Here is a 26286-nt window from a genome sequence, read left to right as displayed (position 1 = left end):
CACTTTGTTTTCTTTTTCAGATCAAACAAATACTGTTTTCACAGTCCTCCCTCCAAACATTTTCTGGTGTACAAAGCTGAATCAAAGCAATATCTCTGCATCTTTTCCTAGGGAAATGTTATATTGCTGTTTGAGCAGCTGAGAAGGGCATAAGGTCTTGCTAAACTTGCACAAATGTGCCTCTCCAACTAAGATGTATGTTTTTTTTCCTGTCTTTGACACCCTGATCTTTCTAGTTCCAGGTAAAGTGTCAGCATGCTGGTTTCATTAGTGCTTCTGAGTTTTATGGTCCTGAGAAGTGAAAGAGAAGGCATTTTAAGTATAATAGGCTTTTGCTGAGATGAATGTTAGCTTGCATAGATTGACTTAGTAAGTTGTTCCACACCTAATATGCACATTTAGAAACAATTTTAGAGTGTGAAAACATTTGAAAGGAATGCTGATTTCCAGCTGAGGGAAGTATGTTTGTGTAGAGAATAAGAAAGCCAGGACCGGCCAGGCAAGAACCAAACTGAGTTATTTCTGATTCTTCTGGTTCAGCTGCGTTACTATATTTGTTAATGTATTTCAGATCTTTTGCCCATTGTGCTGCTTTATGAGCTCTTATGAAGTGGAGGGAGAAGAGAATTAAGTCACCACATTGCTAAAAGATGTCAAGGGGAAAATGTGAATAACTAACTGAAAACTGTGGCAACAGTCAAAGAGCTGGACTGAGAATGGAATAGCAGGCTGCATATTGCAAACAAGCACTATGATTAAACTGTATGATTTCAACTAACTTGTTAATGCATGATTTTCCAAAGAGTAGCCTGGATTCACCCAGGTGCTGAGCTCTGTTGAAAATATGAACCTGTTGTGGGCACTGAGTTTGTTTGCATGTTCTGCCAAAATCATATTGCCACCCCTGTTTGAAGCAGAAGAATGATAGGGGAAACCTTAGTTTGCCCTTGATACTTCTTTTTCCAAATATTTAAGCAAGTGCATTTTGCTGGTCCAGAGGTTTTTAAGTAATTTGAGGCTGCACGCACAAGCACTAAGAGGAGTCAACATGAACATTTACACACTTCTGTGCTCTTCAATTGAAATCGTTCTGACTTACCTGGCTAGCAGCAAAGGAATAGCTGCTCAAGCCAGTGAATTTTTATCAAAATTTTATGTCCAGTGCAGATAAATCCAGTGAACAGCATAATGACTGCACTTCTGGAAATTCTGTTTTCCATCATGGTAGAGTCACAACTTGTGTATATTTATCTTTATGCAACTCTGTGAAATGTGACAGTGCCAAGAAGTTGCATCTGGTTTATACAAAGGAAGCTAAAGAGGTGACTTGATTACAGTCTTTAAGTACAAGGAAAAGATTTCTGATAATAGAAGGCTCATTAATCTAGCAGACAGTGGCCACAGTGAGATCCAGTGCCTGGAGACCGCATAGCTGGAAGTGCGTTTAGTCTGACTCACTTAGGCTGGAAATAAAATTTAAACAATGCAATAATTGGGTATTGGAAAAGCTTGTCTAGGGTTGTTGTGGGTTGTCTGTTAGTAGAAGTCTTTGAATCCAGGAGTCTTTCCAAAAAGTGTATGATATCTTAGGTGGGTAGGCTTGTCACAGAGATGGTCAGTTTTCTAGCTTGCGCTAGGGAAAAGACTGTTAAACGCGTTAATGATCAAAATGTTTCCTTTTGGCTGCAACAGCTAGAAGCTTTGCTCTTGCTTCCATATCACATCTGCCTTCTTATAGCGTTATAAAGGGTGGGTGTGTAGAGAGGCTGTGGCTAAAGTCCCACAGCTCATTAAATTGAATGGTAGGTTGGTCACTGACTTCAAAGGCATTAGGATTTTACTCCTTGTTTTATTGGTGACTTTCATTCCTCCAGGCTTTTCTATGGCATGATGGTCCCACCAGGAGAGCTGTGCCTTGTAGGTCCTGGTACTTGTTTTCTTCTGCTGACTGCTGCAAGGACTGGTCTTTCTCCATGTCAAAACCACTTCTAAGCTTGCAGCTAGTGAGACTCTTTCAACGCAGCTGCAGGGTGTCCCTAACTGGATGTTGGCAGTCCATTATGGCTTTGTTTCTCACTGACTGTTAGTATTTGAAGCACCCTAGAAGTCTAAGGTCAAGATCAAGGGGCAAGGAGAGAGGCTGGAATCTCGAACAGACCAGCTAGAGGAGGTTGTTCTGGAGTCTCCCTAACAAAACTGAGTGCTGTCTGCTTTCTTGACATTGGGAAGCCAAAGAAACTGTCTCCTCTAGGTCATCTCTACCTGCTTCATGTAAACTATTTTCCAAGCGCTTTTCTGAGCATTCTGTCTTGTTCCCTCAGGGCAATTCCTGCATGATTTTCCCAGGGCATTTCCCTTTGGATCTTCTGCCAGACATGCATTCCTCACATGCTGGTAAGTGTAACATACCTGGCCTGAAATTGCCCAGACAGACTCGTGAGGCTGTAGGTTCGAGGCCTGAGTTCCATCATCTGTTGTCAGAAGCCTAATGAGCTGTGTTATTGAATGGCTCTACATTGTTACCTTGTGCTGGTGATGAACATGGCCAGCAGGCAAAGAAGAGCTAAGCTTCCCAATTGTATTGAATTTTCCAGTGCTTCACAAATTCTGGATTGCATTGCTGACAGGGAGTTGGTGTAGCACTTCAGTGACTGCCCAGAGCTTCGTGCCGCCTAGGAAAGGCAAATGTGACTCACAGAAGTTGCTACAAATTAGGCAAAGGAGGGAGCTCAGTGCAAGGGCTGTCTCAGGAGAGAACGTACCTTGTGTATTTTGAATCCAGTCTAAGAACTCCCTAAGGTGGGGAGTTTCTCTGAAAATGCTTCCCTTGCTCTTGTTTTGCCAGGAGTTGAGGCTGGATTATCACTGTGATTTCTACTGTGACAGTACATGGAATCCCAAAGGGCAGGCTCCTGCTCTATAGATACTGAGAGACATTGTCGCTTCCCCAGAGAGCTTGTGGTTGAGGTAGGTAAGACAGACAGTGGACAAGTGGAGAAACAGAGACACACATTGACTTGCTTGTCCATTTTATCTCACCTTGGCTGGCCAGAGGGTGGTTATTCCAGCTCAGTTTTTGCATGTTACATTGTTAAGTCCCAGTTGCAAACTTGCTCACATGCCTGAATGCCACGGCTTGCTGTGAGGGAGTAACTGGGAACCTAAGGCTGGTGATATGGTCACAGTAACACTCAAGCATGTACCTGTTTATGGCAGCCCTCCTGAGAAATAGTGTCCCATGAAAGGGACATGTCAAATCCTGTTCAGAGGGCAGAAGGCGTAAGTCTGCACTTGAAAACAGCAAAACAAACTAGGAGAGTTTGCCTTGTTACTAAGTAGCAAGTTGATCACTCCCATTCCTCCTGGCTCAGAGGGAAGGAGGCAGTGTCCAAGTATTTGTCTCTCCAAAGGGCAGTTTTGATTTAGGAGTAACAACTGGGAAATAACAGTGGTAGGAGACACAGGTAATGCAATTATGATGATATAAAACTAACAACAGGCACATTCTGAGTGACAGAATGAGGCTGAACTGTGTCTGGAGTGTGGTAGGGTGGTACCTAACTTTCCATCTGCCTTCCTTGCCTCCTAGTGGGGTGTGCTGTAGGGAGCTGGAGCACCAGCAAGGGGGTGACAGGGCTGTGAAGGAAATAAATGTACCTGTACAGAGTGCTGCCCCTGGGAATGGCTTGCTATTAATAACAGTAATAACATATGCCAGGATGTGGAAGAAGCATCTTTTGTAAAGTGCTGATCACTGCCACACTATCTGGGGTGGAAACAAATTGAAAAAACCGGTTTCATTATTTTATAATGCACAGTAATGCCACTTTTCTATTTTTTATTATTTCCCTGTTTTAAATTTTGCCTGTAGGAGAGCTGTTTGTTTTTAGTAGGCCATGCTGCAGATTGTCAGGTAAATCGAAGCACTATATGAGGGAGGGTGCTCAGCAGCCCTAGACAGCCATAACTAGAGTAGCCAGAACAGTAAGGTCCCAGAAGCTAGCTGCTCTGGAGTCTTACTCACTCAGACATGTCACGGTCAGCTTGCTTGTCCTCCCTCTGTCCCAGATCCACTACAAATGGAAAAATTTGGAATGCAGCCCAAATCCCACTGGAGCAATTCAGATGCAGATGGTGAGGAAAGCTGAAGGTGATTTCTTCCACCCCTTATGCCATACTAAATAGTGAAGATGCAAAGAGAAAAACCTTTCCTGTACTAAAGAAGAAGGAGCAGAGAAGAGAAATTCACAGGATTTGGACAATTCTTGAACCAAAGTCCACGCTGAAAGCGAGCTGCCTGCAAGGTCAAGGGATGTCCATTCATGGGATTAATGCATGTGTGGACACAGTGCAGAGAATGTAAGCCTGTGCAGCACTCGGGCAATGAGAAAGATCACCCTAAGCAGGGATCAAAGGTTGTTCTGAAGGAGTTAACCTGGGCAGTATCTAAGTACTATAGCTTCAACAGCTTTTCTTTTATTAAGGAAAACATTTTTGTCATTCTCATAAAGTAAACTCAGCAAAGCCTCCTTACGCTGAATCATTTATTTTTCCACAGGGAAAGATGGCTGTGAGCATAGCCTCATTATGGAGAGAGTTGCAATGTGCTTGTTTGCACTGATGGAACAAGAGTGTTTCCTGATGTTCCCTGATGCAGTGAGTTTCTTTAAAGGTGAGTAATCTCCAGCCCCTGAGGATGTTCCCTTTGGGCAGGCAGCGCAGGATTCAGGCAGACTTCCAAGGTCCCGGCCCCAGGGCACACCTGGATCAGAACCTGGGGAGGCTGGTCAGAGGTGTGAGGGTGCTCCTACAGCCCTGCTATGCCATAGCTAACAAGAAATGTCAGTGCCTGGGTTTAGAGAGGTCACAATACAATGGGGTTCAATGCCAAAGTAATTTGTACTTGAGTGTGAATTGAGGGGCTTCTGATCAGCCTGGGTATATAAGACAGCCCCCAGACAGAAAGCAGCTGCCACATCAGCGCAGCTAACTGATGAATTGTGTAGTAACCCTAAACACCCTTTGCTGTGGCACTTTGCCTCTGCCACATGTGAATAGTGCCCCTAATCACATATTATGTGTATGAGATGTCAAAGAAAATCCCTGGCAACTTCGAGAGGTTTCAGCTCTCTGCTCTTCTCCCAAGCAGCAACTGAAATGGCTCTACTTTTTCTTGCTGTGCTGGGCACCCACGCAGAACTGAAAGGGTCCCCTTAGCCATGTTATCCTTGTAGTTATATGGAAGTAGCAGCAAGAGACAAACACAAGGGAGTTTTTCATTTTTCCTAGGGCTGAGACACAAGTCTCTGTGTGTGCTTTTCTCTTTTGCCTTTTTTTCACTCTTTCCCCCTTCCCCCCCCCTTTTAATGAGATTCACAATGAAAGGAGGAAAAGCAAATTTAATTATAAAGCCATGTCTTCCTCCCCTCTGTCTTTCCGGGCTGGGAAGTGCAATCATCTCCCCTTTGATGCAAGAATGAATTCAGCAGCATACATTGTTAAATTATTATTTATTTAAAATGAAAGGAAATTACTTTCAGTTCAGTGCCAGTTTCTAGCTCAGCGAGAACAGCAAGGGAAGAAAATAAAGCAGGAGTGCTTTAGGAGACAACACCACATATATGTATATGCATAGTTGGTAAAGGAGCTGGGGCAACCGCACTGAAGGGTTGCATGCTTCCCAGACACGTATTCTCCCTTGCTAGCACACAGCTGTTAAAAAAGCAGAGAAAGCAGTGTCTTATTTGACCCTCTAGAGCCCCCTTTACATGCTGAGTTGTACTATTATGTCACCTAGACCCTTTAAAATAATCCACTATACTGAATTGTAAGGCTCCAATTTGCAGATGAGGAAAGAGAAGCAAAGACAAGTGAAGAAATGCTCAAGGCCAGGCTGTGGATCAGTGAAAGATCCAGAAGCAGAATTCAGTAGCCACAGCCCACAACAGTAATAGACTGTGTGTGCCTCACATCTTTAAAACAAGCTGAGAACATTGGATGTGTTCTCTGGTACAGGGGCAATCTTCTTGGTATATCTTTGCACCTTAGGTAGCACAGAGGAGTCTTGGCTTACTGGCTAATGCTACTGCAGTGTGAATAGCAGTATTTCACCAAACCAGAACCATTCTTGTTTGTCAGAACATCATATTTCAGAGCAAGCATGGGTCTGAGGGAGGGGTGAGTGTCAATGCTGCCTTTCTCTTGACCCATCATTTCATTTTTCTGGTTATGAGCCAGACATCCCCTTGTCCTTGCAGTACACTGTTAAAAGGGAGGACAAGGCCATCTAGCCTTCAGTGCGTCTGTCTTACTGTATTTCTCTGAGCTGTGAGCAGCCTGGGACTTAGTGTAAGGCCTTAATGAAAACCAAGCAAAGGTTGACTTAAAAAATAAAAAAATTTCTTTATGATCTGTGCTGCAGATGGAGCAACAAATGGATAGTAAAAGAGCTGGAGACAGGAGGTAAATCCTCCCCTTAGATTAAGGCAAATTAAGTCCTTTGGGGGATATGTGATGTATGAGGCTTCATTATTCTTCTTGGGACAAGCAGCGTATGATCCCTTGGTCAGAGAGATAAAAGGATCATAAACTCAAATGGTTCCACATAGTCCCGTGACTCAGACGGCACCAGAGAATCTGCTGGAGGTAAGCTAGATATAACTGAGCCTGCCTTGTGCTGTAAAAGCAGTTCCTGTGACACTGGAAATCGTATTGTCCCCATACTCTCATGTCTTCTCAGGTACTATACTCTTGGCATTTTCTCAGGGTGGGTAAATACATACTGTCTGCATGGATGTCTTAACTAGGGAAAGGATCTTCTGGAGGCAAGTAAAGGACCCCAGAAGAGATACATATCAGAAATAAGTGTAGGTCAGGAGGCCTGTAACCTCTCCTTCACAGTCCCAGGTACTCACTCTTCTCCTATGCGGTCTTTCTGGGTGCTGCAGCTCATTTCCACCTCTGCTTTCTTTCCACCGGATGCTTTCCCTGGCCCGCATCCCCATCTCTCTTGCACTTACTGAGTCTTATCTACCTTGTGGTGCCCAAATACATTTGTTGTCCCTACTCCCAGCTTCTGAATCCTTTTGTTCATTTGATTATTTTTTTTCTCCAAATTTTCAGCTGATTTATACTGTTCTGAGAGGTCCCAACACATCCTCCATCTTTCCAGAGCTTTGGGAGCACATGCTTAACCTGTAATCAGCATGACTCAAGACAACATCGGTGTCTGTCCCTGGAGCAAAAAGAAACAATGCGCTTTATTCTGCTGCTCCCTATTCAAAGGTAAATTGTTTTTTTTTCCTCCAAGAGCAGATGCTCACTTCTTTTCTTTACCTCTTTCCCTGGTGTCTAACACACAATTAGGAGAAATCACTTTCTCTGTTTTTTTATGGAGTTTGAGGGTGGAGAAAAGTTGTGTTACTGGGGAACTTGACATATCTCTTATTATTGAGTTGTAGGTCAAAGACAGACAACATATGCTCTTGTATTCATCGTGACACTGCACAGGGGAGTGCGTGTCTCTGTGCATCTTTTGAGTTTACTTTCTATATTCCTGCCATACTTACAGATTCCAAACACGCTTACATCTCAGTGTGCGCCCCTTTCCTTTGTGTGTGCTAAGCTGTTATACATATATTTTTCTGGACTTGTGCGTATATATGGGCCTTGTGGAAGTATCTTGTGTGTCTTGTGGCTTGGTACATGCCTACGTGCTTGTTGGTCTGGGGTGGGTACGTGTATCTATGTGCCTGGCCTTTTCAGAGGAGCAGGTTGGCTCCTGCTGAGGAGTCACCTCTAAGTTAGAATATGAACTAGTGCCATATAGTGAAATGCTGCAGTTTGCTTTATATTTCTTCAAGTACAGGGCATCACCTCTCTCCTCTGTAGTGGAGCTGGGGTTGATTTCTTCTGCCAGTGGCAGTTCCCTAACAATAAAATGCCCTTGCCATCAAAACTATCCAGTCATCATACCTGGAAGTGATTAAAACCTACCACAAAACTCTAACTAGCAAATGGGAAAGCAATTTCTGGTTGCTGCTGGTATGGCTGACACCAGAAAGCCCTGCTCAGCTATGTGAGGCATTGTAGTTTGTAAGTTGTCACTACAAACACAAAAAATATTTTTCATGTCTTTCATCTTGTTTTACTTCTGTAATTCTGAAGTTCTGAGAAATCCTGCGTGGATTTTCCACTCTAGGCTCACTCTATCTCCATCATTTTCCTTTGTTTCACTTTCTGCCTCTGAAAAGATGTCACCATGATGAAGCTCTTGATGGATTCCTGGGTGACTCCTACCCAGTGGTGATGGATTGCTGCTCTCTTTGCTGCACGCTCCAGCTGTCTCTGCAGTTCAGTCTGCTGGATTGACAGGGCCCATAAATCACTCTTGGAAGGCTAGGTGCTCTGAGAGCTCTGGCCCCATTTGCGATGTGCTGGTGTGACATAGCTCCACGTATACCACTTGCATGTGGACAGTGGCAGATTGGGGTGGTTGTGGATCTCAGATGTGACTGCCAGGCTCTCATATGTCCGTCTGGGTTTAAGGAGGCTGTGTTAGAAGGGCTGGGAACATGCTGTTCCTCCTACTGCTGTTTCCTTTCTGTGCATCCAGTGCTTCACAAAACTGAAAAGGAAGGAGCTGTGGTCTGAAGAAGTTGTAGAGGAGAACTGGGACAGTGGATGATAAGGAGGCCAGGGTGATGCACGTTCAGGCAGCTGCAGAGCCTCCTCACAGAAGTTGTGGATAGAAAGAAGGCGAAGGGCATATTTGGGTAGCACTGCTATCTTGGTTAGTCCTCCTTGGCCTTTTTTTGTATGGAGTTGGAGGAACTGAAGGGCGCAGTGAAGAGAGTTTTAGGAGGAAAAAAAGGGGAATCCCAGCAAGGCAAGCAGGTGAAGCTGCACATTGGACTATCCCAGGATGTAAGAGATGCTTGGTCATTGCATGTGTCCAGGAATTTGCCAAAGCTGTCCTTGGGAGCCTCTGCAGCAGTAGTACTTCATCCTCTTGATGCATGTGCCCCCTGTGCACCATGGGTATAGCACAGACACCATCAATCATTCCTGAAAGTGCCCAAATATCTTCATTGAAAATCCTACAATTGTTTAATAGAAATTCCCCTGTTTCTTTACCCCTGGGTCTCATCAGGGTAATGACAGCTTCACAAATCACTTTAACCACCATACCAGCTGTAGCTTTGTGAACCTTGAGTAGTCCCCAACAATTGGGGGCCACCATTTTCCACAGGGTGGCAGCAACATGCTTCCATTTTCCATGCTGAGTGATCCCACTTGGATGCTTCTGTCAAGGTTCTGGCCAGGATTAAACCTGAAAAGAGAAATATTTCTAGGAGGGAGTGAGAGAATTCACATGTACGCCATGCAGACAGCATACATCCCCAGATGAAGCATCCTGACAATGTTAAAAGAGACAGTAGGCAGAGCTATATGCAAGACGTCCCTGCTTCTTTCCAATACAGCATGAACCTGCCTTCCAGATTAACCCTACTGTTTTTTTCCTCGTCCCCCACACAGAAAATCCTCAGGGTGGAAGAAAGAGAGGGTTTGTTTCTCAGAGGCTGAAACTGTGAAATGACAGATGAAATTTTTATTGTGATGATTTTTATTTTTGTGTCTGGGTTTCAAATGATGGTGAAAATTCTCAACAAAAATACCTCATGAATATTCAATTACAGTGCCAGCAACACTTTGCAGTCATGGATTATTTATATACGAAATAACCAAAGCTTCATAAATAATAAAATAGCAGCAATCTCTGCTGTATTTTATGTTCCCCACAGCCAGCACGGGGGTGGGGAGGATGTGTCTTTGTAGCACATTTACATGCTGTATCAGCCCCTTGCAGGCCAGGAGCAGTGGGGAGGACAGAGGTAGCAAAACAAAGTGTGAGGTGAAGGCAATAAAGGCGTGGATGTGCACAGCACAATATGTTCACAAGAAAATGTTTCATTTGCTCCAGCGCTTGTGGGTGCATCTGGCTGCAGAGGACTTCTGGGATAGCATGAGGTATATGTATTTTTGAGGGCAGAGGTAGGAGTACATGCAGAGGGATTGCAGCAAGGGGAGAAAACTTTCAGCCAGGGTGTGTAGCTTGTGGGCACGAAGATCAAGCACTTGACTGCCTTCGGCTTGGTGTAGCTTGGCAGCAGCTCTCTATATGGCCATAAACATATGGGGTAACCCCATAATGGACTGCAGGAATGGCAGGACATAGAGTTGTTTAAGGAAAGGAAGCCCTCACTCCTCAGACTTGGCCCTAATTGATCCACCCTTGGTGATTTCAGATTATCCTAAAAGCCTCATGTTGGCAGAGCTAATGATCCCCTCCTGTGCAAGGCTCGGGTTTGCCTAAGTGGGCATAGGTGTAAAGGACAGGGGAGTGGGCTTTCCCTCTAGCCTGGGCAGCACCCCCGTGCAGTCCCCTCTCCTTTAAGTAAACCTGTGCTTTAATTCCCAGGACAGATCTTTCTCACTCACATTTCCCAGCTGAACAACTGGCATGTGCTATGCAGCTTATTATACAAGAAAGGAGCATGATTCTGGGGAATTTCTAATGGAGCTCCTCTCCTCCAGCCTAACCCCACTGTTCAGTCAATAATAAAGCAGAATAAAACTTAATAGTTGCTTTCCTTTTCTCCGAACAGCAACATAAGCACGTGATCTTTTCAGACTCCACTGCTTTCAGGAGAAAGGCTCTTCTGCCCGGATGCCTTTGCTGGGTAATCCTGTGTGGATGAAAGAGAACTGAGCCCTCCATTGCCCGTGGTATTCCCTCTTTTCCTGAAGCCTTAGGCTGATGTCCCTCTCCCTACAGCTCCCACTGGGAAGCCTTAAATGCCATATCAGTAAAAAGCATCATTGTTTCCTCTGAGGGATGATTCATCGCTCCAGTTTGGTGGCAGCATATTTATCCCCCCATCAGCCCACCCGGCAAGAGCAGAGAGATAAATTACTGTCACCTCTTTTTATGGAATGTATAATGGGGTGGTAACATGGATAGTCGCCTCGGCTCAAAGTCATTCAGGATGAATTACTCATTCACTTAAAATGCCTTAAACAGAAAGGGAAATTGTCTCCCTAATACAGTATCTCTTCGTGGCATTGCTGCAGCTGGACATTACTTGAAGACTTCTGTTCTGATATATAGCATGAAGTATGGACAGCTCCCCACCAGGGTCGCAGGACCTTCTGCAGCTCTGCAGTGGCTGACATAGCACTTCTGCACTGCTCCCAGGGAAGAAGACAAATCTCCCGGCTCAAGGTTTAGGAGCAGGCTCAAGAGTTTCTCAGCATCCTCCTGAGGGCTTGTCAAGGCAGCTTTGAGTGTATGTAGGCCTTTCTGCACTGGATCTTTGCACATGGGGGAATTGTAACTACTCTCTAAGGTCCTCACCAAAGGCTTCTTGCTTTTATTCCCCTAAGAATACCTGTCCCATGAAAGTTACCCCCTCCACAAAGAAAACCTCCTCACAGTGAGCTCAAGGCGGCCATGGTTCTCAGAGAAAAAAAGACTGAGGTGACCTCTTCTGAAAGAGCTTCAGAAGCAATCATCTAACCACAAGTGTACTTCTCTCTATCCTGCAGGAGCAGAGAATCTGGCTTTTTAGAGGTTGCCTTCTTGCTAATTCCCAGTCTGTGTATCATGACAAGTGACACTTTCTGATACCTTAAATTCTGATGTCCTTGTTTTGGATTCCCCAGTTGGAACTGACTGAAGCTTTGGCTGTATTTTTTCCTAAACTGTCTTATATAGTAAAAGGGTTCCTGAAGAAGAAGTTTATATAATAGCCCTGGAAGATCATCTAGCAGCTTGGAAGTATGTCTGAGGCTGCTGAGTCATTGGAGCAGAATTAGACATCTCCCATGGAACAGGCTTTCTACTGAGGTTTACTCATCTTGCCAAAAACTTCACTCAAGACTCTCGGTATTTTTAGCATTTTGTTGAAAAGTGTGGATTTTTCACTCACTGGAAAATGGCCTTTAATTAAAACTTTCCTGAAAAATGTTGGTAATTGACAAATTGGGACTTCTCATGATTACATAGTATTCTCCATCTGGTTATCTGGAATAATAGCTTTTTATATTTACCAAACCAGACGTTTTCAGGTTAAAACATGGTTTTGTTTGTCTGTGTGTGGAAATATATTTACCATGATTCTGTGAAAAGTTTTGAACAAGCTGAAAATCAGCTTTTCCATTTCCCATCTCAGCTAACAAGGAGGAAGAAAAACACTCTTGATACAAAGAAAATTCCTCTGTATCTACTTTCTCCACATAACCAATTTAATGCTCATCTTTTTCCAGAGGAATAATATTGGGAAGCAGAAGTTGCTGAGAAGGGGAAAGATTCTGTACCCATATATACTGGAGAAGGATGAGGAAAAGGACTTCTGTATATTCCTGTGGCTTTCAGGTAGGAGATACAACACATAACACGTGTTTCTGGGATTTCATGGTGGTTTATTTTGTGCTGTGCCATGGGGAAAATGTCAGTCGATTCCTCACTGTGTCCTAATCTGTCTGTGCAAAAATGTCAGTAACACTTTTATAACACCTAGAGCTACCCTTGCCTACCAACCTTTCAAATGTGTCTCCCTGAGGCTGCTCTTACCATGTTCATTAACACACACACACAAAAACCATAACAGAAGAGACTGTCAGAATTCAGAGCTATGAGTGTGTGTCTATGCAGTAACAGTACTGGCAGGATATCTGAAAGGTCCTTGGCATAGGCAGCTGAAATGTTTATTTCTGAGCAGTAAACTATTTAAATTTGGATCCATCAGGAAAACTTGGAAAGGTCTCCCATCTTTCTTGATGCGCTCTTTGGTCATTTTCAGAAAGCCATAATTGCTTGATTTATTTTATGTCACCTGTTAGAACAGTTGTGAGTGGTGTTTCTTAGCACAGAGAGAGTACATCTTTTAATAATACATACTTTCTGTTGCATGATCTCAATGTGTGTGAGGTAAATAAACTCTCCACTGCGAGGGAATGATGTGTTTTATCTCTCATTTATGAGTGGGGAAATAAAGGCAAGAAAAGCTACACAATATATGTGTCGGAAATCCATGTACAGTCCCCTGACATCATAAATGCTAAAGTCATCCTCCCCTCTCAACACCTGGGAGATTAAGGAACCAGTTATTGATGAAAACCCTTTGGTTTAATGGCTGTTTCCTCTCTATCACTGTTCTGGGGAGGGGATCTTTTTTATTTGCTTCCCACTCATTATCCTCAATTTAAATTCAATAACAGAAAAAAACAACACTGCTTTCTGCTAAGAACAAGGCCATGTGTCTGAGCTCCATCCTGTCCTGCAGAACTAGGGCAGTTCCCCTTTGCCATACAGGTAATTCAATTTACAAGGAGTTTCTAAGATAATGGTGAATGAAGCATGAGCTTGTTATGTCCATGGCGAAATTAGTTCTCAACAGAACACTGCTGAAAGAAGTAGGGAAGGAAAAATGAACAAAATGAAATGAGAAAGGTTATAAACATATTAAGCTGGGCTTCCCTGCTTCAGTGTTTAGAGCTGTCTCTGCTATAAATTGTATTGATTAAGAAACTTATTGGAGCTACCTGCTGCTATCAATTACTTTTCACTTACTGCTTTCTTTACCTGCTGCGCAGTCAATAGTCTGACAGAACTGAAGCCCCAAGTCTTCTCTAACCTAGAGTTCACGAGAGCTGGAAAACAGAAGAAACTAATTTCTACTCCTACTGTTTCCTACTGAAAAGGGAAACAACCTACATGGCTCATAGGGGTGGGCTTTTTCTTTTGCCTGGAATTGGGGTGGAGGAAGTCCATGAGCTTATGAAATATGAGAAATCCTACAAAATGCTATGGTCTTATGTGACAGACAGTTCTCAGCATGTAGTCTCGTGGTAGAGCTGCCAGTCCTGCTCTGTGCAGTGTTTCTGAAGCTGGATACTGCCTCCAGAGCCTCACACTGTGGAACAGATAAAGGTGTTGTCAGGTAATGAAATAATGATGTGGAAGGATGGGATGGAAGATTCTTAGGACAGTAGAATCCTCCATTGTTTCCACCCGGTGCTGCAGGGGGTCTGGTAAGTTAGGGGAAAACTGATGTAACCCTGTTTATGTTATGGTAAAAAGGAGGGGAAAGCAATAGGAGCCACAAGACCATGAATGTCAGTAACCCTTCTGCTGTTCTGGAGTCTCTTTGTAACTCCCTTTTATACCCTGCAATGATTCCTCTGTAGCTTGCAATTCTTGACCCTTCAGGCTCTCTGATGGAAATGATTGGCTGGTTTTGCTGATTCTTTATATAGATCTGTATATAAAAAATAAAAAATAAAACAAAGTCTAGCTCCTCTCCCAAATTCAGACCTCCAGAATCAGAGCAGCCCACAGGATTTTCTTCGTAACAATCCAATAAAATAAATGGAAATGAAATCCAAGTTGTTGAGAAGGCTTTGAAAATCTCAGCCTAAGTCCTTAAAAAGTCCATTTGCTTTCTCACTGCTGTGACTTCAGGTCAGTTTGGGCTCTTGACTTCACTAACTGCTTTAAAACTACCTTAAATTTCTCATCTCTTTTATCCTATGGGATTTTTCTTTCTTTGCCTTTTTTCTCTGACCCTTCATAAAGCCTTTCTCTTTTTCCTCCTCGTCCTTGCAAAAAACTCACCAACCAGAGATGTGGGGCAGGGGCAATGTGAGGGCGTGCCTGGTTCAGAAAAATGCCCCTGGTGTGCCCTGCAGCCAGATCACCTCAGGCTGTTGTCAGTTCTTGCATACTAAGCAAAATTGGACTGGATAACAGATGCTGAAAGAAACCTAGGTTTTATAGGAGGCAGTGTTGGGAACCTGTCAGCTTTGCCTGCACAAGGCCCTTAGGTGTGACACTGGTGCGTTTGGTCCTAATGTTGCCATGTGGGGTGGGGAATCAGTTGAGGAACCAGTGATTTTGTTCAAATGTTGTCCATTTCCATGGTATTTACTGTGAACTTAGCATTATTTCGTCTTCTTTTTTCAACCCTGGGGATCCTAGAGGAACAAGATGCCACAAGATATTTTGTTGTGATCAGAAGCCAATTCTTTCAGTTACAGTGCAAAGCTTGAACATTTGACACTGGTGCAACCTGAAGACTCAGGAGCCAGAAGGCAGAAGAGAGCACCTATTTATAAAAGTATCCTGTTCGATAAGCCAATCCGATAATCTGAGTTATAAAGTGTCCAACTTAGGTTTGAATTCAAGGGACTTAAAGAAGTCAGCATCCCTCTTGCCCATATGTATCTGTTTATCTTGGGTGCCCAGACACTGATACCATAAAGAGGCAGGGAGATCTGAGTACTTTCTAGAAATGAATCCCTTGAAGGCATTTGTCAGTAGGATTCTGAATTGTTAATAGTGTTTAACAAGCCAGGCTTTATGCTGACTGTATGTTGTGGTTTGACCCCAGCCGGCAACCAAGCACCATGCAGCTGCTTGCTAGTGCCCATGGGATTTTGGAGGATGCCATGTGGGCTAATACGAACTGAGCTGGAAAATGTAACGTTATCCTTTGTGCCTAGACTGAAGTGGTGCCCTAGCAGGCTCTAGGAAGCAGCTAGTGCCTCCGGAGCACGCTGTTAGCAGGGCTGTGCAACTGCATTCTTGACCTGGAAGACCAGAGATGTCGGAGCATTTTTACTTTTAGGGCACTGGTTTTAATTTCTTGTGTTGTGGCCACTGTTCAATATGGTGCAAAGGCACTGGCAGCCCATCTGAAGTCTTGCCCTGTACTTTTAGCCAGATATTTGGGTCTTTTGTACCAAGAGCTCTTGTATTGTTTTCTAGTGAAGAGATGTCTGCATTTTATTTACATGGACAGAGACTTTTTAATGTAAAAAGCTGAGCATGACTATATATTGTAAAGACGTATTATTTAGCATGCAAAAAAAAGACAGTCTTATTCTGAGGTGGCAGGGATTTGTTTTCACTTGTTAGAGTGCAGTATGAACGCATTAATTTGATAGTGTATATACAAGTGCTATTTTTCTATTTAAAATTGTGACAAAGTCACCCCCAGACATCTCACAGTTACTGCTCAGTTTCATGTCTTTGCATCTTGAAAAGTCATTGTGACAAAGGCAATTGAACTCAGATCTGTCTGGTCCAAAGTTAATCACTCTTCATACATGAACTAAGGAATTTGATGAGGTCCTTTATGAGCAAGATACAGGTACGGACTGCGACACGGATTAGCATCTCTGAATCTGCCTGTCAGAGGGCGATTAAATGCTCATGTGGAAGAATACACTGGTACACGCACATGTCTTCTGCCAGTTCATTTGCTTGGGGTATATATCTCTCAACTGCCACATTAAAATTCTAATGCCTGTAACAGGTCTTGAAATTACAGTCATGAGCCATATTCCTTTGACCTTCTCCATATTCCGTTTGGATTCACTCCTGCCAATTTAGCCAGGCAGCCAGAAAGTAAATAAATGCTCTCCACCTGGCAGGTGCGGAAAGGTTAGATTTGCATAAAGTGGCCAGTGTAAATTTGTCCTGTTTGTTGTCACCTCTTTTCTCCAGCTGGGAATTCCAAGGCAGAGATAAATGTCAGCTGGAAATAGCCCTTCATTGCCAGCAGTTAATCTCTTCCTGCTATTTCCCTGTAGCCAATCACCTCTTGTATGAGCCTCTCATTACGGGGCTCTTCTGTTATTGCTTTGCTTGGAATCTTGACTTTCCTTTTATGTTTCCCGTTTGTAAATTAAATTCTTCTCAACTGGTAAGTCACCGTGCTGAAATGGTTGTGTGAAACAGCCTGCTACCAGTTTAATTCCCTGAATGGTTCAGTGTCTCTACCCTCCATTTCTGAGCCTAGATGGATTAAGAATCACATAGATTCTCTGTTATGTGTTCGTCATAGAGCAAGCAGATCATATGAGGCACTGGAAATCCCCAGGCTGAGAATTCAGTTCTGCAAAGCTCTAAGCTGTTCCTGAGGTCACTGACTGCTGCTTGCTTGGTGATGTTACTGAGAGTCCATGAGAGTCAACTGGAGTTCTGCATCTTGAGCACCAAAAATCTCAGCGTGCTCCTTCTGTAAGTGCCTGTCTCTTGCTCGGGAACTATTGGGTAACGGGGATGCCACTGCTGAAAAGGAGAGTGAAAGCCTCATGAACGGGTCCAGTTTTTCAGGTCTTTGATTTGGACACTCATTCAAGGGCCTGCTGCTGGTGTACCCTGTAACATGCTACACCATAATGTTTGAAAAGACTTCACTCTATGAGAGCAGGGACTCCCCACTCCTGCTTCGCCATTTACTCTGCTTTTAACTCTCTCTGGTTATTAGCGCCACTTAGGAGGCAGAGGAGTCTTTAATCACCCTTTTTTCTAGTACCATCTCACTGTGTTTTTTGTCGGGTTTCCCTTGCTTATTCTGACTGTTCTTGGTGATCTGCTCCAGTTCTGGTTATTGTTGTATTCTCTCTGTCTTTTTGACACACACGCATGTGCGCACACACACGCACGCACGCACCCCTCCAGCTATTAGTCTAGAGTAAACTCGCAGCTCTGTTTTGAGCTGTAACCTCCATTGCTTCAGTTTGTACCAAGCAGAGACATGTAATTGTTCTTTGATTTAGCCTGAATCAGAGACCTCTGCTTTTCTCGCTGGTTCCAATGAGATTTAACCTAGCCCATAACGAGTCCCATATTGCCATCTCCCTTCTGCTTTGCCCATGTGCCAGAGTGATTCTGTCTTCCAAGCAGCCACCTGCCCCATGTTTTTTCCAGCTGCCTCTGTCTGTTCTCTGTAGAGTCCCCCGTTCCTTAAGAGCTGTTTCCTGGCTTGTCTAAACCAGACTCATCTGTACCCTTGGAATAAATTATATGATTGTTTTGGTATTTTTCCAAGAACAGTTTGGCCCCTTCATGTTGGACTGTGGTGGAGGATGGCTTTCTCTTCTGTCTACCCTTCTGTCATGTGTTCAAAATCCGCTGTTTCAGATGGCCTTTCCAGTGCTGCTATTGCTGCCTTCAGTAAGAGGGAGGAGGTAAAAGAAACAGTTCAGTAATTGGGTTCTAAATCACTTCCCCAACAAAGCCAGCGCTGAAGGTCACTTGTAATGAAGCTGTCGTATGGGTAAGGCCTTACAATCAGGGAGAAAAAGAGGAAAATGAGGCCGGAGACGAGTTCATGTTAATCTTGAAGCAGTTTTATAAAGATGCAGGTGTTTGGATTGGAGTCTGGGATGCCAACAGGAAAGTCACGACAGAGAAACTGCTTGCGTGGAATTTCTCTGTTGTGGTACAACAGACTGCACAGTCCTTTAGGGGTACTTAGCCCTAACTGTATGAAAACCTGTGAGCAGGGTCCCAAGCTCCAAGATCTGTGGGGGGAGGAAATTATGAGATTAAATCATTGTGACCCTGCCTGGATGCCTACAAAGTGAGTGCGCATAGATTCACGTCCTCTGATAACTGCAGGAAGGTTTGCATGGAGGTTTGAAACCCAAATCCCTTCCTATAGCAAAGTGGTAGTATGGAGAAAAGAAGCCCTGATTTGCAGGAAAAGGTAATCAAAACCATTTATAAATTGTTGAAAAATTTATATTTGTTTTTACATTTAGAATTTATGCTTTCAAACAAGAAATTAATCTGCCAAAAAAAGTAAATAACATCTTTTAAAGGTTGACATAAAATGAATTGGTTTAAAATTATTGCAAATAAACCTATTGATTGACCTAGGTTGAATTTTTTTAGACAGGGAGTTTAGGTTCAGGAAGATTTTTGTTGTATTTCCATCTGGTTCCAGGATGGAAATTATTGTTTGTCAAGATCGATGTTGTCTGGCTTCCATCTAAGGCTGGCACTGTGTCTGGGTGTGAGATGCCTAGGGCTTTGGTGTCCTGCATGAATCCACTCCCCCTGCTGCAGTTCAGCTCAGACCAAAAGTCTTCATTGACACAAAAAATTGTACCCATGTAGCTGAAGCCTGAGAGCTCAATTCACTCACCTAACAGCAGGTGTGCACAGGTCCGAGACTTGCACATGAATCCTGAGCACTATCCTTAGTGCTGCTTGTCCCCCAGCTCAGTGCCTCTGTTCTCATCTGCCCAAGTCTCATTCTGGCTCCCAGTGAAACAAATTGTTCATTGATGCAGCTTTTGAATAAATTTGCCTCTCTTCCAGAATTATTTCCCCTGGGATTTCCCAGAAAAGTACTGCAGCAGAGAGGAGTGGGAGTGAGGAAAGGAAGAACAAGCAAGGTTCCCTGATATACAGCCTTGAGAGCTGCAGACATGTTCTTGAGAGTGGGATGGGATGATCTGTCTTTACGATGACCCTTTATCATAATAACTGTTCATTGAAATTCATGGGAGGGGGGGTGAAATTTAGTGTGAAAATATTTCCTGTTGGTGTCCCTGGATCTAGCTCGCTCCCTCCCTCCTTCTCACCTACCATCACAGAGATCACATTGTGATTTCTGGAGAACCCAGATCCCGAGCCCAAAGAGAGCAATATTTTAACTTGGCACTTAGCCCCCAGGACTCAAGGTGATATTTATACTGGCAATGGTGGGAAGAGGAAAAGAAATAGTGCACTTGCTGGGTTTTACAGTGCCTGTCATGTTTATCGTCATTGAAATTCACTGGAAAAAGACTTCAGGAAAGACAAGCGGGAAGTAAATCTTTTTCTTCTTTGGGGAAGCTGTTTGCATTGTAAGAGATTTCCATGGCTGAGTTCAGAAGGAACTTTTCAAACTGCTGGGCAGGAAAATTTTATAGCATAACCATGGATTTCAGGGGGTATCCTCAACAAATAGTGATGTATCTCTTGCATGCAGTGCCCTCTGGGGAGGGCTTTGGGCCACTGATGATGAAAAGGCATCAGTCATCCTGTATAGCAGTGTTTGACAGTGGCTTAACTGGTGTAAGAAACTGCGTGAGAAACCAGGCATGTTGAACTAGGCTACTAAGTGTCTTTCAGGGCTTCTGGAATGAAGCCTAAAAGGAAAAGTCTTGAATGTGTTTTGTCATGGGCTTTTGCTGGGGGAGGATCTCAAGTGTCTGTGCTTTGAACATCACAAAGCCAGCATCCTTGGAGAGCTTATTATCACAATTCCTTGAACAGCTGGCCACTCCCAGAGGGCTGCATGTACAATAATGTAGTGAAGAACTGTTGTCTTCAGTCTCAGGCTAGAGCTCTTCTACATCACACCCCCTGCCTCTTTGTACAGCTCTGGATGTGTGGCCTTTGTTTGGCTAATGAAGCTGTCTGGAGCTTTGAAAGCCCAAGCATGCTCCTAGTGCTCATTACCTGGCTCCTGCAGCAGGAGCCTCACTTAAATACCTGTTATTTCATAAGAACCAAAAGGATCCATTGGGAAAGTAAGCTTGGAGATGCAAAGTAATTTTGTGGAGAAAACAGCTCAGGTAATTAGACTTGACAAAACTTTTTGGTAAGTGACTACACCTTTGAAGGGAATGTAATCTCTCTTCACAAGCATCGTGTCTGTACCCTAATGAGTACTACACATGCATATATAGACACAGTGGCAGGCATACATGCACGTTTGTCTTTGAGCCCATGACAATATATATGCAGTATACACAGTTGATTTGCAATGTCTTGAACATATGCATGTGAAGAAATATTCTTGGTCATAATACTGTGTAATGCTGCCCATGTGCACAAGTGCTGATGCACACACATGACAGAAGCTTGGAAATGATAGAGAAATAGTTAATAACTCTCATGCTCTGCTTGCATTTTTTTGCAGTTACAAAATATGCTGTAGCCAAAATGATGGTTGGTTTGCTGGAATTTTCCATCAGCACCCCTCTGTCCTAGCGTTTGGTTTTATTTTACATATTTGTTTGCATGTCACACCTATGTCAATTCCTTTGTCAACTTCCAAAAAAAGCCCGTCTATGTAGTGGACAAGATCTAAGTTATGCACGTTCAGATAAGCAGATCTCCCAAAAACATACTTTTAAGTGGCGTCACCTGGTGTTGCCCTGCAGCGTAGCAGTGAAAATGGATCTCTTCCAATATTTAAAAGAAAATCTGAAATTTTCCTGCAGAGTTCTTATACTAGAAAATAGTGTCCTTGGTTGCAGGTTCATCTGTTAGACAATGCACCTTGACGTCATACATCCCGAGCCATGCTGTGGTCCATCGTTTCCTGCTAGAGCACATAATTGGGCTGGGGAGCAAAGAGCAATTGTGGGATACAAAACCAACTCTCCATGGGACACTCTACAAAGATTTTTCGCAGTAGGAGCTGGCCACATTCCCCTGAGCTGCACAGATGCTTGAAAAGGAGGCTTGAATTTCTATGGCAACAGGCTGCATTCTGCTGACTCTGGTAGTCTGTCACTCTCCGGATATGTCTGTCACCCCTGGTGCTCTGAGTTTCAAGGCCAGCGACTTGTGATGGACAAAGACTGAAGTGGGGCTGCGCTGGGGTCAGACATTCTGGTCAAGGGAAGGTACTGCAAACACACTGGGGGAGAGGCACTGTGAAGTTAAGATGATGCAGGCGAATCCCCTGGCCTGGCTCAGGCATCAGTTACAATAGGATCTTGCTAGTTAAGCCGTTGTCTAGTTACTAGGAAGCTCAAAGGCATCGTGTCAGAATATGATTGTGTCTTTGTCTAGCTCCTCTCAGCTGAAGAGCTCAGTTTTTTGTATATGTCAGATGACGAAGTCTCACAGTGTCTCTGTGAGGCAGTCACAGTGGGGAAACTGAGGCAGCCCTAGGAAGTAGCTAGATCTACAGAAAATGCTAGTGCCAGAGCTGGGAGCGGGATCAAGAAGTTTTTGTTTCCTTTGTTCTCCCACTTCATTGTGAGGAGCTATCACCTCTCGTGGAATTTGTGGTAGAAGGATGTTCCTGGTTATTTCTTGAATCACTTCTAAGAAGAAAAAACGTTTAACATGCACATACTCAAAACAGTAGGCAAAAAGGTTGTAGTGGAATAGAGGACAGTAGCTATGGACAAATCTGAGGGAAGGGAGTTGTGTGCTAAGAGGTAGGGGTGGGGTGGGCTGAGGAGTTTTCTGCTTCTGGGTGGGATTGAGGCAAAAGAGGAGGGGAAGGTGCATTGATGGTGGTGTGAGACTGAGTGTGAACTCAGAGGGATAGGAAAGGCTCTGTCTTGAGTTTATCCTGAGTGTAGTGCAAGTTCAAGGGTTGGCACAAATCCTGTTTGTCATGACCTGTGTATTTCCTATGAGCTGCAGGAAAAATATGGGTTACAGCTCACAAGAGAGAAAGGGCTCTCTCTGCTGAAAGGGCTGCACATGGCTGGAGCCAGAACACTGGACCTAGGGGAAGGGCAGAGAGGCTCACGAAGGAGGTTGCTGGTGGTGATCTTTGCCAGGCTGCCTGGACGTGTCATGTATGTGAGGATCCTGGTTTTCTGTTGTCACACGAAGACACTCCAGCACAGAGGCACTGTATATGGCAAGCTGGGCTGAGGGGAGGAGCTGAGGGAGAGGGATGGTGTGGTGTCCTCTTCCATCGTGTGGGAACATACCGGTGTGGCTGTGCTGCAAAATGGAGGGGGCTGTCAGGCAGAGCACTAGCCTCAGCTAACTACACTAAGGGAAAAGCACGTATCTTGGCCCCCTCGAGACACCGCTCGTACTGTGAATGAGATATCCAATGACGATATCACTTCTGTGTGCAAATGCGAGAGGAGTGGGATGGAGAGAGTGCATTCCCTTTGAGAATTGGGTTATCCTTAGGGAACTGGCATGCAGAGGAGGCTGAGCATCTGCAGGCTGGCAGGCAGCATTTGCCTCCACTGAGCAAGTGTGTTTATCTCTAGAGCTCTCAGCGATGTTTATGGCTGAGAAAGGGTGTAAATCTCATTGGATTCGAGTCCTTGGTGGATAATTATTCACTGCTTCTTCCGCCCCCACTCCCCATGCCCTCCTGCCCTGGATATGAGACACTGTTCACAGACTATAAATGGATGCAGTGCTATGCTTAATGTGGAGAGACACCTTATAATCAGGTGAGGCACAGAGTGGGAGGTGAGGGACAGGGTGGGAGGCAGCGTGCCAATTCCTGCTCCTTCTCACATGTAGTCAGTCCCTGAGCCTCCTATCACGCTCATCTGTGGGAAGCTCATTTCTTCCATTTCCCCTTAAAATGACTTGTAGCCTGTAAAGCCTGGAGCAGGGCAGCTGCGTGCTCAGAATCCTAAGGTGCTGTCCCTGACAGGAGAAAGTGGCAGGGTGCAGGGAGGGAGGCCGTGACACTCTAATTCCACATCAGGACTCTGGTTTGGCTCTTGCAGCTTATGAGGCTATCAAAGCCTCTCACTTAATTACAGCCATAGCAATCAATCTTTCTTCCTGTTCATTACGCTTCTAGCCAGGGTTAGCAGTATTTTTATTCTTGAGGCCTCAGGAGAATTCTCAACTCATAAGGAATCACGGCCAACCATGGTGATTGGTACGGGTTGTGTCTGTAGGACTGCATTCCTCCCCCATGGCTGCAGGAAAAGTGTGGGGCAGTAAAACTTGAGACATCTGGCACTGCAAGATGTGGTTCTGCTTTGCACAACGAAGGTCCGTTGAATGGGCCCTGTGCCTAGAGAGGCATACAGGGCTTTGCATTAACTAGACACGACCAGCTGAATTGCTAGAGCTCTTGCACAGTGGCAGTTAGTTGTTCCAAGGCATTATGACTGGGCTGAGTGTTACATATTAAGTCATTATGGCATTATCTCTTCATTACACGCAAAGTGCTGTTGGAGCTCAGGGAGGAGCACGGGGACAAAGATGGAGAGGAGGGAAGTGGCTCATTAGCTGCCCAGAGGAATCAAGCTGAACATCTCTCTTTCTCAGGCAGAGGCTCTGTCATCACCCGCAAAGGACAAGTCTAATCAAAATTAGGGCTTGCCTCAAGGACAGCTGTGTGTAGCAGTATGTACATGTGCTAATACACAAGAGCATGTCACCTACATATACCCCTACCCCTGGGCCAACTAACACACATACAATGCAAATCTTGGATACTCCCATAGTGCAAGAACAACCAGCTTTCCTTCCAACGCTATCCACTTACATTTCGAAACACATGTACCAAACCATGTTATTGCATCTACAGATGTGTTCATCTGCTTTACAGGCACTGCTTACAACCATATCCACACAGCTACATCTAACAATCTCTCATTGCTTACCCTCCTACCAGAGAACAAGCACAGCAACTGCACCAAGCTTCCTCCCTATGGACAAGGAGTTGTCTTCCCCCCTGTATTCATTCCTCTGTGTTCACACTGTGCACTCCACTGCATTCTGTCCCTTCAGCTGTGAAATCTGCTCCTGTGCAGATGCACTCACCAGCACAAGTGTGTTCTTGCTTTTCCCTTCCTTCCAATTTTCTTTATCCTGGTTTCCATGAGTTCTGCTGGCATGCACTGGGGCTCCTGCAGGTTTCCCCCTGGTCATGCCCTGTCAGAGCCAGCTGGAGCTCTTGCAGCCAATACAAGGATGAGCAGAGTGAGTTGGCAGCATAACTAGGTGAGCTTTCTGGTGTAAGGCCCCCTTTCATGGGGGCTGGGAAGCATTGCAATTTGCCTGCTATTCTGGATGAAGCATGGGAAACAAACTCCTGGTGCTCTCACCCACCAGCTGCTGAACTTTGTCTGCAGTGACTTTGCAGCACTTCTTATCCCTGCTGTGCTCCCTCTTCGGACATGGATCAGGAGGCCATTAACTTGTTTACTCTATGCTGGCCCCAGCCTCACAGACTTCTTGCTGGACAATATATCAACAAAAACCATTTGGCAAGATTTATGGGGCTGTTGCTGCCAACTGTGGACTGTGGAAAGTAAAAAATGTCCTTTCTGAGGCAATAAAATATAAAACGGGACCCAATTTCTCTCCAGGGTAGGAATCATTATGTTTGACAATGCTGTAAAACACATGGTGCTACAGTGTGGGGGTGAGAGCCAGAGTAAACACTGCCTTCGGAAACCTCATTCATTGCAAAGCTGGGATGTGTGATTCATTGCAAAACAAGACAGGAAGGGTCCTGGGTGGAGACAGTCTCCGTTCAGCATTTCTCTTCTCTGAAAGAACCGGAAATCCCTCTACAAGCTTTGCACAGTTTTTCTGAAACTGATTTTAAATTCATTTGGTTAAATTGGAGCAAGTATTCTGGGTATATTCAGCAAGACAGGTTTGCTCCTCTATTAAAGCAGTTTGGCTGAATTGGCTCACAGAACGATTAAACCGGTGGAGTTATATGAAGGGAGTTTTCACTAGTTAAGCTGTACCAATTAGAAATCAGGCCTGATACACCCAAATCCTCCTCCTTGTGCCAGAGACTCTGGGCTTTGTACAAAGACTTTGTCTAGGGGAGAAAATAAGTAACAGCTCTCAGATGATTAATTTCCATTTGTGTGCCTGCCTGTTTATCCTTCATTTTTTCTATACATACTACTGTGCTGGTCTGTATATACTGTGAATCTCTGGCAGTGTTGCTGTAGTGAAATGCTATAGCTACAACATTTTGATTTAAGTTACGCTATACTAGGGAAGACCTATATTTCTAAAATCTATCTGAGACGAGGGAAAGAGGAGGTGTTATGTCAGGCAGGAATAGAAGATGAAAGAGAGATGAGAGAGATGTAGCTGTAGGGCTGAGTTGTTCCCCTGGGTGTGGATAGGAAAGAGATGTTCATGCCAGAAGAATAGTGCAAAATTGTATTGTCTCATCCCTTATGCACTGTGCTCTGCAGAGCATGTGTGCTCAGCAAAGTTATGTCAGCCTGGTGGGAGAAGCATCTTTTCTGGGTCCTTTTAACTTCGTGTCAACGTTTCCAATACTTAATAAAATCAAATTGCCTCAGGATTCAAAACTCTTGATGTTCAGTTCTAGGAGGGCAATAATGAAAAGAGAGCCCTTTGAGAGGAAGAAGTATACTGGGCAAGTGTGAGATTCCTGTCCTTTTCCTAGGCTGACTTCTGGAAATCCACCCCATTCCTGCTTTGTGAGCACTAACCACTGGCTCTGCAGCAGTAGCCGTGTCCCAACAGTCTTGTGTTTGGCTGAGCTTGAGGCTGGGTGACCCTTGTTAGACAGGCAATTGTGTTATAAAAAGGGCTGGAGAAAACAAGTGGACCTGTCCTTCATTCTATGTATCTCAGGAAATTCAGTGTAAATGCAAAAAGCAGGGAGATCACCTTAAGCTAAGACAGCAGGGTCTTTTTGGCTTACCAAGAGCAGAAGATGCAGTATTCTGAGAAGTGGTTACTTTGACTGCATCTGTGGA

General features: G+C 44.3%; 1 protein-coding gene and 1 long non-coding RNA gene across 2 annotated transcripts in view; both read left to right on the top strand.

The window, feature by feature from the left end:
- The first annotated feature begins 2866 nt into the window (after window positions 1-2866).
- LOC129735563 (uncharacterized) lies at window positions 2867-7139 on the top strand. Its single transcript, XR_008731293.1, has 3 exons — window positions 2867-2967; window positions 4559-4672; window positions 7123-7139. It is a non-coding gene; the product is annotated as an uncharacterized LOC129735563 (long non-coding RNA).
- Window positions 7140-7148: 9 nt separating this feature from the next.
- DISP3 (dispatched RND transporter family member 3) overlaps window positions 7149-26286 on the top strand; it is a 103536-nt gene continuing 84398 nt past the window's right edge. The window contains 2 exon segments of the mRNA XM_055704386.1: window positions 7149-7284; window positions 12328-12436. Coding sequence (XP_055560361.1) covers window positions 12398-12436 — 39 coding nt within the window. The 5' untranslated portion in view covers window positions 7149-7284; window positions 12328-12397.

This window comes from Falco cherrug, chromosome 3 (genome assembly GCF_023634085.1).
Source record: "Falco cherrug isolate bFalChe1 chromosome 3, bFalChe1.pri, whole genome shotgun sequence".
Lineage (NCBI taxonomy): Eukaryota > Metazoa > Chordata > Aves > Falconiformes > Falconidae > Falco > Falco cherrug.
Note: the sequence above shows the minus strand (reverse complement) of the source record. Positions and strands in the feature narration are given on the sequence as shown.